Here is a 14,572-nt window from a genome sequence, read left to right as displayed (position 1 = left end):
TTCTGAACTTCAGAAGAAGTACAGCCATATAACTCGTTCCCCATTCAGACATGAGAATGCCATTAGTGCACAGTAAATTAAACTTCCTGATTTTATAATCATACCCTGGAGTCTCTTGACATGTTTATCTGTGCATCGTTAGTGGTAAATTTACTCCCTGATACAGCAGGGCCAAATCTGTTGCACTCACAAATGACGGATCTTCCATATTCACACACCTCCCACTTACATGCAACTAGGTCCTGCCTAGAGACACAATTAGCTCCAGGGTCATGCCTCCAGCTTTCCCTTTTTGTGCCTGTGTTCATAGCCTTCTAACAAAGAAAAGGATAAATGCCATCAAGTATTTTTCCATGAATGAGTTGTGATTTTTTAAGGAAATGTCTAAGTACGCATTACCTTTTGTTTATGACCCACAGTCTGAACCAATTCCACTGGAGTTCAGTAAAATGAATCCAGGAATTGTTTGCACCAGAGTTCTTAAAAAAACAAATATGCCAGTAAAGGGAAATATTTTTACCAAAGGCTCTTTCAATTCAGAAACAGAGTCAATAGCCTGAAGACAAACTGATCATCTCTTTTACCTCTGACCTGAAAAGGATTAGGAACACAATTCATTTTACGCATTCTTGAGCAGTTTTGCCATACTAAGCTTCTGCATGAGCGCTTGCAGTATCAGGACCCTCTCTCACAGAATTACTGGTCCTGTGTCTAGAAAAATATTTTGTAGGCATTTCACCAAAGAGTTCAAAATAATGAATAAACTAAGGATAATCGAGATCATAAAAATATACATCAAGAAGGAAGGCACCCTAAAACACTGATGAAATAATCTGCTGCCATTTATTTCCTTCACATTTCCCGTTTATTTCATCTATTTGTTTTCCCTAGCTCTTTCTACAGCTACATTCATTTTCTCTACCACTGCATACTGGATTCTGCTCTTGTTATGACTGCACACACATCTCCATTTCCTCTTGATGGCTTGATACTTCTCATATTATATCTTGAAACATCATCTTGTGCATTCTGTGCTTCATTGCTATTATAAAAATGTTAGGTTCCTGTAAAGCTAAAAGGAGCAAATAGATTTTTTTGGAGCAGATAAAATTGTGGAGATTTGTATTTTGCTTGCTCAAATACAGTTCTGCCTTTCAGGAGACATTTTTAGGAGTTGCCTTTGCTTTGTGTGGTGCTTTTCTGCTGTGACAGCAGGTGGTGATTTAGTGGCAATTTTAAAATATAACATTGCTGTGCATTACAAACTGTACAATAGTTTTTTGGACAGCAACACCTCTTAAAAAAAAAAGCAAACCCAAGATGACATTCCTAGTTTCCTCCCTCTGTTGTAGCAATCTGCTCTTGGACAATTCTTCAACATCACAAAGCAGGGCCATTCACTCTTTTGTTAAAAAAATCCCAAACTCACACACATAAATTCTGGATATTAATTAGTAATCATATGGGATGGTAAACTGGCTTTTTTTGAAGCAAATAAATTTGTATTTTCACTTGATTTACCTAGGTCTGTTAAATATTTACATTATTGCTTTCCAGTTGCTCTCTAGTATATGTATTATATATTAAACAGAACAAAAATTTTTAAGAAATTATCATTTAATGTTTTTTCACTTTTACTACCTTCTTAACACAAATGTTATTCTTTAAGCTCTAAGACTTTCAGAACACCATTATTGCAATAATTTACCTGTTATCTTGATTTTTTATTTCATTATCAGCCATTAGACTAATAAAAGGTACGGCATATATATCAAATTTTGTTAATGGAACTTGATGCAACTTTAGGCAATCTAAAAATAAATAACTCCTTGCCCCTCCAAAACCCACAAACAGATTGTAATAAGTCTACCTGAAAATACATCTCAGAAAACCGTTAGAAGTGCAAACAATCCATAAAGTAAAGCACACGGGTACGCAATAAGAAGCTGCTGTCCTTCCATAGCCAATGCAGAGGTAAAAATTTTGGAGGCTGACAAACTGCACCATCCAATAATAAGCAGAGCTATCAAAGTTCCCAGGATCCCCCTAGGAGAAAAAACAAAAGAAACACAACAGTGTCCACTTTTAGTAAATGTAGCATCAGATTTTACCAAACTCTAGTTCTTGTCTAGCAGCTTGTTGCTGGCAAGGTAAGCAGTCGCTGGAGGAACCAAGGACTGACTGACGTAATGGAAGTCAAGCCTGAGAAACAAATTAAAAGAGTAATAGGGAACAAAAAGGTAATTTCTTCAGCATGGATAAAAGCAGCAGTTTCATCAGAAGTACTGCTAAAAGGACAACGCATTTCCAAATAAATCTTCTGGGGCTCCAGCAGATGCAGCAGCTACAGTCTAATTTTAAAGTTAGCAGTCAAAATTATTTTGTAAAGTTGTTAAGATCTAAAATGACACTGCAGACCTACTCTCTTCCATCAGGCAGCCTGGTGACCTGGAAACGTTGCATCTTTGTAACACTTAAGTGTGCTTTGGACTCTGGGGAGAGGCAATGAGGCTCTTAAAGACTGACACCTCAGCTCACTTGGTAGAAAGGTGGTGACTGTCTCTCAGGAGAAAGCTCAACTGGCCTTTTAAAAAAGGGTGCATACCGAGTAGAAAGTAAGGGATGGGAAAATAACCATTGAGGAAAAGTATTTCGCTCATCCTGACATCTTTCTCTGCATGCTTCTGGAGAGGATGGTGGCTTCCCACACTGCCCCTTTGTGACAGCTGAGCCCTTCTGAACTTATGTTCAGCCACCTCTCAGGCACAGGGTGGCCTGGAGAACAGACGATTATGGGACTATAGCCACAAGTCCACTTAAATACTCCTGTAGATTGCAGAAAGCTCACTATTAAACCAAGTCAGAACAAAATCTTGCCAATAAATGATGTTTCACATATGCTTTCTTTGCACTCTGTATTCGCAGCCTGCTTCTGTAAAATGCATGAGATCATGCACGTAATACGCTGCTGAAGTACATAATGAGATCGGCTGCTTTGCACACTTCCACTGTGTCAGTCTCAAGGACTCTGAGAATGAAAGAACCTCTGCCACTTGCTAAAGGACCTCCTTGTGCCCCACTCTTCCAAAGGATCAGCAAAATAGAACCAGAAGTGAGAAACAGACTACTTATACTTACTTCGGTCCATTTATCAGAAATAATCTCCACTAATATTATTATTGCAATTAAACCGTGATAAGTAAAGTTCTCCTTATCTAATTGACTTACTTAATGCAATCACATCACATAAAATAGTTTGTTTCTTGGCAATCCAGTCTCCAGGCCAATAAGATACTTGGTGTTGTCAGCTCTTAGGACGTTGGAGGAGGAAGGAGAGTATTGATTTTAAGGTGACTCAGCACCGCATTGCAACTTCAACCCATTAAAAGTAAAACACTAAAGACCATGTGATTTAATATCCTCAGTTTAAGTGTTCCTTATACCTATACAGTGGCATTCAAGGAAATTACACTGGGCTCTGCGAAACAAGTTCCTGGCCGCTGCTCCAAGTGGAGATGCTAAGACGTTCACCTAAAGAGTTAGCCAGAAATTCTGAGCTGGTATGGATGGCTCTTTGAGCAGATTCCCATGCTGGCAGAGGGATGGGATGCAACAGGAACATACCGTGTGATGACAATTTTCAGCAGGTATAATGACTCTTTCGGGGGCCATCACAAGGCAGTATGATTTAGAGCTGTGGTTGCTCTGCCTTTCACTGAAGTCCAAAGCCCCTCATGGTTTGTTCCAAGATTGGCAGTGAGCAGGATGGAAAGGTGACATAAAATCATATTGGAGCCAAGAGACACCTCTGTGCACTTATAAATTCAGTCCTTGGTCTAACAGCACGTTACTGCCAAAAGGAAGAGTTTGGCTTCAGCAGAGAGCTTGCGTCTGGCATGTCCATGAGGGCCAAATCCTCAAGCATGGGAGAAGGGCAAAAGGCAGATGCCATGCTCACAGTGATCAAGAGGACTAGGGGTGCACTGGCATGAGATTGAGCTGGGGAGACAGACATGGGTGGACCCTCTCCACTCCTTCCATTCCTCTCTCTCACAACCTGCAGATGCAGTCCTCAAACTGGTCCTTTCCATCGGCTAGGTCTAAGAACATCTTTCTCCACTCTGACACTCATTTCCTTCACTGTTTAGTTAAGGAAATGGCTTAACCAGTCTGTTCAGGGATTTGATAGTAGAGAATTGTTGGTTTTGCCCAGGAAAAAAGTCTGCTGATGTTCCTCCCAGAAAGGTGGCCTAATCAGCTTGGGCTCAGACATGATGTCAGCACAGATGCGCACAAACAAATCTGCTACCATGCAAGTCTGCATAAGAGAACTGTTTTTCTCTTTGGTACTGTTCAGCACCCAAAATATTCCATATTTTGCTTTATGCAGTTACAGTGAAATAGCTAATCATTAAATTGAAAATTGTTGCATTAGTGTGTATCTTTGCAATAGATGTGTGCACTATCTTGTGAACTTTTTTTGTGGAAATAAACATTGAGGTTAGTTCTTTACACTTTGAAATACACAGAAATAACTTTTTAATTAATATTTTAAAAATAAGGAATGTATTGCTGTTTTCCCCTTGCCATTCTTCAATAATTTTTAAAATTAAAAGTAATGAAATGCATGTTGGATTTAAAAGTTGCCACTTAATTTTAATAGCATGTTCGTAATAGTTAACCTTGGTACTTGCTGTGTTCAAGCAGCTTCATAGAGTGAATGAGAAAGGACTGCAGAATCCTGTAGACAGGCACTTAACATTATAAATTCATTTCAGAAATAATGGTTTAGTTTTGTAAAGGCTATCACAGTATAGTATTTATAGATTTTCAAAAGATGTGCTTTCTCTAAATTCACAGCATTTTATGAATGTGTGGCATGTGCTTGGAGATTCCTTGTACAAACAACAGTACCCTGTGCAGCTGTAACAGCTGGTTTGGAGTTCACCCCATCTGTCCTACGATTATGCATCTGCACCTTTTATCAGGGTGGATTATTAAACAGGTTAATCAAGAAAATATGGGAATGTAGGAGAACATTCTCTACAGAGAATAAATGGCTTCTTCAGTGTCACTGCTGTTCACCTCATCAAGGACAGCTCAGAAACACTTTAAATCATGGAATATGGTTAGGTTAACCCATTGTAGCTCCACAGAAATACGTAACAAGGATAGTGCCAAAATTTTCATCCCACTAATAATTTCCTTTAAAAAGAATGTATGTGTGTATATATATATACACACATATATGTGCACATATACACACACACACACACACACACACACACATATATATATATAAAGATTGCTGCTTTTCCAAAGAAAAGAAACAGAGGTGCTTTCCTATTCATCAGCTGCCAAGTCCCCTATATTATAGACTGGAGAGTTAAAATGTGAGTGAACAACAAAGACTAAGGAGGGGAACCATTATTAATAACGTGTTAATGATGGATGAAAGTCCTGCTCAAGGCCTTCAAGCAAGACCTGGAGATTCCTTGTACTTTGCTGTATGTGAACAGGGAGGTAAACACAGCCTGTATCTCAAGAGGCTTACCAAATGAGGAGGAAGGAGAGGCTTGCATACAGATTTCCTATTCATAGTCATATTACTGAACACCCCCACACACAAGCACAGATACATATGCCACCACACATTTGTTTTTTCAAAGTTTTCAGTTATTTTCAGGTTTGCAATTATACCACAACTATACCTCAGGGTTTACAACTCTACTGCATGTTAAACAATGGGTTTAATGCTCCAAATCATTAAAGGTTTCTTGATTATTTTGTTCTGTCACACAGAAGTTGGTCTACAGAAGGAGAGGAAGCATAAGGATGGAAGCCTGATACTATGAACAAAAAAGGAACAGAACCAGATATACAAAAACAAAGTCTGGCAGTCACTTTTAAAACTGATACCTCAGTTTGGCCACTGTTGGCTGTGCAAAACAAAAATCGTATCTAAGGTTGCTACTAAAATCAAAGGCACTTTCAGTCCAAGTGGGAAACAGTTGAATTAAGGACTTATATTAAAATTAATATTTATTACCTCTCTCAAACAAAGTCCAATTTTGTTCATTTCCACCTACGCACAGAAACAAAATGGTGTTTTTCTTCACAGTTTTGGAAGCCAAAATTCACTACCTAACCATTTACAAAATGTTTTGCGTAACACCAGCCTTCTGACTTACTGTCCTCCATATGATTCCTGTTGCCATAGACTGGTACTTACTGTAGCGAGAAGACGACTGCAGAAGAGGACAGGATCACCATGGGCAGCAGGCAATAGCCCAAGACACTCGCAACACAGCCATGTGAGACTCCTGGGACGCTCATCAGGTTCAGTAGAGCATGTATAGCAAGGCACCCAATGGCACTCAGGCCATAGACATAGCCAAAATGAACTTTTCCTGCCTGGAATAAGTATAAGTAAGTAGGCATGAAGTGTCAGAAATGAGCAAGTGATCACAAAGAGGTGGGAGAAGACAGAAGGCAAGCACTGGGTTTGTTACTTCTCATTGACACTCTCCCTCCGCTTCGCCTACATCAGTTCAATTGTAAATCACAGCTGATACTTTTGGGTGATTTATTTGCATCAGAAAATGCCAAGGTACTATTGCAAGAATGTGCTTGTTGCTAACTTGCAAGTTGTAAGGCTGATTCTCAGTCTTACTGTCATTGGGCTCTGAAATGACAGGAACCGGTTGGTGAGACTTGGGAAGGTCTAACTGGTAACAAACTATGGAAAAAATATGGAAAGCACATTTTAGTGTCAGGAAACACCTTTCCAATAGGTGTATATGGGGCTGTGGAAGAGTGTCCTAAATAAAATGATGACTTCACTCACTTGTTATGCTTCACATTTTATTACAAACCTCCAGCTTTAAGCAGGTCTGCAAAAAACTACTAAAACTTTGCTGATTTTCAGGGTGAATGTGTCCATTCATCCCCTTGACTACCATGAGAAAGACACATCTCTGTGGTTAGATCAATACAACGTGTTCATTTCAACATAAACCTGAGTAGTAACTGTCAGCTTGTGTTCTGGTTTTGTTCCAACAAATGAAAAAAAAAACAGCCAACCACCAGGTGTTTTATTCTTCTGTGTAAATTTAGTGCCTGTGAAAGGTACCAGCCTGACAGCCTGGAGCCTGATGCTTTCTGATTTATACACAAAGCTAGTACAACAGGCAACAGTGGCCACAGCACCACCCATTTCTTCTCCCCCTGCCATCATTTTGAAGGATCACCTCCACGCACGAGGGCATTGTTCGCTCCCAAAAATGAACACTCACAAAAGACTGTTAAATTTCTCTCTCTTCAAGCTTCTAACAAATGAAATACTGAATGTCACCTATGCAATATTGTCTTTTTCACATCTGTATGTCAGAAATAAACATTTGTACATAGAAATAAACAGTGATTGAGATGAAGATGGTTTTGTTTGTTTTGTCTTGGAACTTCACATCCTAATAATAACATGCTCAAAGAAGAACGCTCAAAACTGGGACTCAGCCCTTAACTCGGGACCATGGAATAAACTCAAATGAAGATCACCTTCCTGACACATATGCATATACATATGGAAAACACAGGTTAGCTTGTGCATACACATACACATCTATATATTGCACAAATTATATATTACATATGACAAACCACACGAGAATCAAAACTAACAGAGGGTCTCAGTTTCCTAATAATTTTGTGGCTTATGGTTGGATTTCCTTGTGATGGATAAGGTGGAAACATTATTGAAGGTTTTTACATGGTTTGCAATATTTACAAGTATCTCTTTCATGATCGTTAGGGAGGATTGAGAAGATCTCCCACTTTATTTATCCATACATTTTAATAAAACCTAGGGGGTACCAAGTCTGAGGACCCTTCTTCTATGCGCCCCGCCCCCCCCCCCCCCCCCCCTCCCCCCCTTCCTCTATCCATTCAGGTGGAAACTGAGCACTGGGTGCCAGACGTATTTGAGCTGGGCAGATATAAAGAAATGCAGTGGAGAAAGCCTAATCTACAGATGACACAACCTGAAATTCCTATTGTTGCAGGTTGGTAACAGCTCACCCGCTCTAGCTGGAGAGCAGTGCATGCTTATGTGAAAGGCAGCCTCAGTTAATGAGCCCTCCTCTACACCAGCACCGTTACCCTGTTTTCAGCTTGACCTGGCTCACTGCTGAGATCTCCCCTGGTTCCAGCCCTCAAGGTTAGGTAAGGCACAGCCGGGTTATCTATATCATAGCAGCATCCCGAGTGCTGGCCTTCCCCCCGCCACTGTGTTCCACCATAAAGGAATAAACTATTCCTGAATGAACAGCGTAAGAAACCTTCCTATTTAGGTACACAGCTGGTATTTGCATACTACTGGTATAAAACAATCAGGATAATTGCTTCACCAAATAAAATTACTGATAGCTAGAGAGAGTGTGGGAGAGCAATACTATCTCAAATTATTATCAATTACAATTTTGGTCATTAAAGATTTGTAGTAAGTTTAACATCCCCAGTGGGTTGGGGCAGCGTTTACTATAGACCAACTAAGAAAAGCTCTGTCTCAAACAGATGTAACAAACAACTACAAGCTAATACTTTATACTGTTTTTTTCAGTGTATTTAATTATTCTACACAGCACTATTTAGCAGCTTAGTTTAAGATTAAGAAATTACTGAGACAGAGATGAAGGGAGCACTAGCACTGGCAGCTAACTGGAAACTCCACTTGGTGAAATGTTGGATTTGTGGTGCAGGGGAATGAGGAGAAAAAAGAGCAGCTGAACATGTTGGTTCCAATTCTAGTCCTTAACATATGTAAATATATTGACTCACACATGCGGGAATACTCCCAATTCACAGTGATGTAAGCAAAACCAGAATCAGGCTTGATGAGTCTAACAGGCTTTGATGAATGGGAAGAGCTAAATTTGTCCTGCAGAAGGAACAAGGTTAGAAGAAAGTCAGACTCTGTACGCTTGTTTGCATCTGCCTAGAGTGGGTACTACTATCCTTAGCTTAAGTGGATGGGGAAGTCTGATTTTGTACAAACAACTATGTAAAATGCAAAGGAGCTGACAGTTGGGCTTCTGCTAACTTTCGCACTGCTGTTGTTTCTCTATCTGCAATGGAGCTGCCTGGTTTTACGCGAATATGAGGAAGATCAAGTCCTGATACCAGGCTAACAAAGCTTTCTTCTTTTTCTCTGCACTCTGAAAGAACTGTTACCATTTGAAGAATATCTTTGCATATTTTTCCATAGTTAAAAAGCTGAAACTAAATAAAATTTTTAAATTATTTTTGGAAACAAGCTCTCAACCAGATTATCTTCCTGGTGCTATTAGAAGAGAATTATTATTCAAGTACAGAAAGCTACCATAGCTTACGCAGCTGAAAAGCCACTTTAGTATTCAAATGCATCCATGATAAAATGAACAGCCTGAATTTCTAAGATGGCCCATGGAAATTCCACAGACTTATTGCTGTGAAGTTGTGGCACAAAAACACTAGATGGTATCAGAGGTGTTCTGGTGGCCTAAAACTGGAGCACTGAAAATAGGGTTTTTTTCTAATAACACCTGAAATGCTTAATATCCCAGAATAAATATGGTAATTAAAGTACCTTATTTCACTAGTAGTAGTTTAATTAGTTATAATTGTTGGCTATTCAGGAGGAAAAACAACAGCAACCATTCCCCCCCCCCCCCCCTTCTTTCTTTCTGTTAGCTTTCATTCCATTTTCCTGATTATAATCAATTCGACGCTTTCTGCTTTTATTCCCCTCATACCTGTATTTCTTCAGGTGGAAAATAGCCTGTCTTCTCGAGCTTCCCACCCTCCTTTCCTTTTATTCCCTTTCCTCCTGCCTTTTCCATCCTTTTAAAAGATTTTTATTTTTATAGGGACATAAATAGTAGTAATACTTGCCATTTATATTGCAGTTTGCACATCAAAGGTACTGCACTGACATTGCAAATTGAGTAAGGACTTGCAAGAGTCTTCTGATTCAGCACTATTCATCATAGAGGAAATGGAGAATTAGAGCCCCATTTCTCTCACCTCAGTTGCAGAGCAGCAAACTCCTTCCCAGAATGGTCCCACCTTATCCCTGCCTGATGAATTGCTGCCGACAATCAGAGCTGTACCTCAGCAGCACTGGAGAACCCCTGTTGTCAGTGATAAATAGATGAATTTGGAGTACTGTACAATCCCTGTTCAACTTTCCTCCTGTGGGAAAGCTATATTCATAAAGAGGAAAGAGCTTAAACACAGGCTACCATATTTTGTTTAGCAGATGGTGTAGGAAAAGAATATAAACTAAGAAAGGACTAGCAATATTTATAGGAAGGTATTGCAAATCTAAGGTGGGAAGGAAAAGGCTGTTTCCATTTCCTTTTTCAAATTATTCTAGTTACATAAAGATAATATTTTTTGATAACTCTGCACTCCCCAAAATAACATTGAGAGAAGATAATTTCAAAACAGTAACAAAAGTGTTATAAAAACTGGGCTGGTCTGCTATGCCTTTTTATTCCCTTCTTTAAAACCTCCTTGTTAGGTCCTTACCTAGTGCACACTGCTGTGCTTTAGGTGTTCAGGGCAGGATGTTCAGGTGTTCCCCAGGATATACACAGCACAGATCTGTCCTTTGTTCCTATTAAATCCCACCCCCCAAAAAATGGTGTGGTCTTTTGTTTACAGTGGAAGTAATACATCATTTCGCCTGTATTACATCTACATTACATTTAAACTTCATGCAGGTACCCTCAAGGCAATGAGACTTTTTAGTATGCAATCTCAGAACAAACAGCAGCAAATGACTCATTTTATGCCAGTACTACATTTTCTGCTACTTCACATGCAATATCACCCAGGCATTAGCTTGTTAGAAAAGAAACCCCTTGAGACTGCTACTACATCCTACCAGCAGCAACGTTGCTCCAAGGGCCAAACAGAAAACCATAGGTCCAGTGAGGTCTGTCTCATTCATAATACTGCCATCTGCGGGCTTCATTGGATTTAGAACTGTTAACGTTTTTTGCCATATATGCTCAAAATTGATCCCAAGTTCTGCAATGAGAAATTCCAGGATTGTTAACTGCTCACAAGAAAACAAGGCTTTTACATCAACCCATGAGATACCACAAAACCCCAAACAAGCAAAGAAATTAATCGCTTTAATGAAAATAATATTGTAGGATGATGTAGTCTGTAGTAAGAACATGATGTCCCTGCTATATATCCAGTATATTCAGAGTCAGCTCTGATTCTAAATTGGAATATTAATTCATTAAATCCTATTTTAGGCGGTGAACCAAAAACCACCCACCCTCAGCAATTTTTAGTTAATATTTGTTTTCCCTATATTTAAAACACATATACCTAATGCCACACTAACTTAGATGTTGAAAAATACGCTAATTAACAGTAACTGCAGAATTCAAGCGGCTCTAGTAACACCAAGGACAGAGATATATGCTTTAATTCTGGCAAATTTGACAAGAGATGTGTCTTAAACCTGAACTGCCAAAGCCACTTAAAAATGACATTCGTCCCTTCAAGGCAAGTTAATAATACCTTGTACAGTGATTTATAAGCTTTTTTTGAATTTAAAAAGTAATTACTGAGGACCCCTAGAAACAGAACAAAATTCTTCCCCATGAAAGTCAGTGGGAATTCTGCCATAAAGTTTACTGGGACAAAGATTTCTTTTATAACTTCTGCAGAAACACTTCAGCTTGCAAGAGTAATCATCTTCCTTGAGATGCTCCAGTAAGGGAAAAGTTAGGTTCAGAACTGGGTGCCAGAATTACTGAGACTGACAATGTATTAGATCTGTTTTGAAAGCCAAGTTATTTTTTATTATTTACCTTATTTACCATATTCCACTGACCATCATCTTGAGTTGAGCCAAAACATTATATAAAGTTATTTTGTATTAAAATGTGTGTCTTTGGTCAGATTTATGTGGTACACAGATAGGAACCTCTCTGAAGCCCTGCGGATCAGAAGCAGTTGTATTTCAACATCCTTTTTGCCGGGTGAGCTGCATCTGAGTTAAATGCTTGGAGTTTTGAGAAGGAGAGATCTAGCAGTTATCTCTTCCAAACAGAGTGATTTTGCTGGTTTTCATACAGTAGTACTATCTTTTAAGTAGTAAAAACTCCACTTGCCTTCCAGTATGCAAAAGCAGGCTGAATATGCTCTTTTTGCATCATGCTGAAGTAATCCCCAAAAAATTCTCTTTTTTTTTTTTTTTTAAGTGTAGCACAAATATTTTTAAACTACAAAATCAGCCACTACCCTTAGGATGGTTCAGTCACCGTAAAGAATGATATTGTTCATGTAGTTAAATGCTCAACTAATTGAATTTGAAAGCAGCTTTCTCAATTTCTTTTCCACTGAAACAAGCTATTTAGCATCTTCAAACTATTAAATTTATTACTAGATATGCAAAAAGGATTAGTATCAGTATTTATTAATTATAGATGTTTCAATATATATGCAGGACAAGCACAGAGAGGAAAAAAAGTATTTGGAAATGTGAATGCAAACCTTATTGTTATGCTGTCATCTAGTGGTAGTAAAGTATATGCTATATATGCCAATAAGGCTGAATTAATCCATGGTGAATTCTAATAAGAAAATGTAGGTTTGAGGGCCAGGGCTGCTGGCTGAAGCTAACACAGCCAGGCTTGGCAGCTCTGCTGCTGTTCCTCTAGTGACTACCACCAGCTGGCAAAGAAAAGTATAGGCACCCCCAGGAACCACGCATATCAGCCACAGTTTTATTTTTACCTTCTAGCAAAGGAGGTTCCTCATCAAATCCGTCAGTGTAACTAAGATGAGAGAGGGTGCTGGGAGTGTATGTTGGCTGCAAAATCTGACCCGTGTAACTCTGAGAGGACAGAAGCATTTCTGACGGGGCAAAAGCACCGGCTGGAGGTTGTTCTCCTGTCTGGCTCCTAGGACAAAAAAGCAAATCACAGCATAACACATAGCCTAGAGCTGCTCATCATGTACCGTGGTTTAAATTTTCACCTGTTTTCAATTTGGAGAACCTGGAAATTTTCTGGGCACGGTATCTGCTGTGTGTACTGAATGCCAAGCCACTGACCATGGCTTTGCTTCCCTTCACTGCAGTCTGCCCTGAAACCAGGCAGGGCTCTTTGCTCGCCTGCCAGCACATTGCAGTCCATTGCACCTGCTTCTGTGCCCACCCAGCTCAGGCAATGGCACAGTGCAAGCCCCCAGGCTGGGGTGGGGGCAAAGGGAACTGAGGAGCTGTGAGGGTACCCACAAATTTAGCCACTCCTGACTTTTCTGCCAAGCAGCCTGGTGACACTCCTCAGATACGTCCATACTGCCAATGACAGAGCCATATATTTAGACATTATTTTTTGTCTTGAATATGAGCAGGAGCTTGAAGAATTTCTAGCAATATATGTGACCTAAAATCTACATTAATAACATGAAGCTCAGTCACTCCAATTAGTTAAACAACCAGTAACATCCGTAGATATAGAAGTAGCACAAAACCCAATCCTTTACAAAGAAAGGTTCAATTAAAAGTGATTCTGCCTTGGGGAAAGTCTAGATGATCTCTTGAAGCTCCTGCAAGACCCAAAGCCTGCTGGATCCATCAGCTGCTGAACAGGGAAGCTGCGGCAACTCCCAGACTCCTACTGCTGACGTGCTGAAATCTCCTTAAGGGGGAAACCCTCAGAACTTCTTCCCCTCAGTGTCTCTCTTCTATGGACAGAAGTCACCAAACGGTTTAAAAAATAAAGGGGAAAAAAAAATATTCTTTCTGTCTTTCTACTGTTATGGTTTGTATTTCTCCACTAAAACTTCCACTCTATTGATTATGCAATCCTTTTTTGCCACTTGTATACTGGTTTTTGTCATTAGTTTCATTTCAGCTTCAAGATATATTGCCATCTTTTTTTATTATTATTATTTTTTAGCATACTTACTTTCTGCTTCCACAGAGGTTTTTGTTAGACCCATAAGTGTTGTAACCTTCTTCCTGGTCATCTATGGTATAATTGGACTGGTAAAAGTCAAGGTGAAACTGCTCAAAATTTGACATTCTGGTTGGAAAAATAATTGCAATTATCAAAAAAATAGTCTTTGCAACAACCCAGTACCTATGTTTTTAATTCTCTTAAACAAAAATAACAAGCCTTAACGTCACAAACTCAAGAGAATCTTTCTGTGGAAATGCATGATAATTTGGAATTTACAAAAAAAGACTCTACTTTCTTTTGTTGTAACAAGAGAAATTAATCTTCTGTTACTGTTAATTACTGTATACTAATTTACAAGCAGTATACAAGATTTCCTCATTTTGGTCACATCAGAATGCTTAGAAATTAACGTTTTCAGGAGGTTATTCTGGATTTCAAAACCAATAGAAAAATACAAATGCATTCACAGAATTTGTGATTTCTCTTTAAGGACACTAGTTGGCATATTAGGAGTACCAGAGAAACATTCTCACCGGTTAGCTACCTGCCTTTGAAAAGGATAGCATACTGTATGATTGAATAGTAAAGAAAACACATTTAAA

General features: G+C 39.1%; 1 protein-coding gene across 1 annotated transcript; it reads right to left on the bottom strand.

Moving 5' to 3' along the window:
- Nucleotides 1-1,647: 1,647 nt before the first annotated feature.
- YIPF7 (Yip1 domain family member 7) lies at nt 1,648-14,092 on the bottom strand. The gene is made up of 5 exons (XM_056357176.1): nt 13,977-14,092; nt 12,799-12,965; nt 10,925-11,070; nt 6,233-6,414; nt 1,648-2,046 (listed from the first exon to the last, which is right to left on the bottom strand). The coding sequence occupies exons 1-5, from the start codon at nt 14,090-14,092 to the stop codon at nt 1,884-1,886; spliced, it is 774 nt and encodes a 257-aa protein (XP_056213151.1). The 3' UTR covers nt 1,648-1,883.
- Nucleotides 14,093-14,572: the final 480 nt, after the last annotated feature.

The sequence above is a fragment of the Falco biarmicus genome, chromosome 1 (genome assembly GCF_023638135.1).
Source record: "Falco biarmicus isolate bFalBia1 chromosome 1, bFalBia1.pri, whole genome shotgun sequence".
NCBI classification, from domain to species: Eukaryota; Metazoa; Chordata; class Aves; order Falconiformes; family Falconidae; genus Falco; species Falco biarmicus.
This window is presented reverse-complemented; position numbering and strand designations above follow the sequence as displayed.

What these genes read in the sequence shown, in the direction of transcription:
- YIPF7 (XM_056357176.1), bottom strand. Translation starts at nt 14,092, where the DNA reads ATGTCAAATTTTGAGCAGTTTCACCTTGACTTTTACCAGTCCAATTAT. An exon ending in GGAACCTCCTTTGCTAGAAG is followed by an intron (nt 11,071 to 12,798) that starts GTAAAAATAAAA and finishes TTCTCATTGCAG; the next exon opens with AACTTGGGATCAATTTTGAG. An exon ending in TTGGAGCAACGTTGCTGCTG is followed by an intron (nt 6,415 to 10,924) that starts GTAGGATGTAGT and finishes TACTTATTCCAG; the next exon opens with GCAGGAAAAGTTCATTTTGG.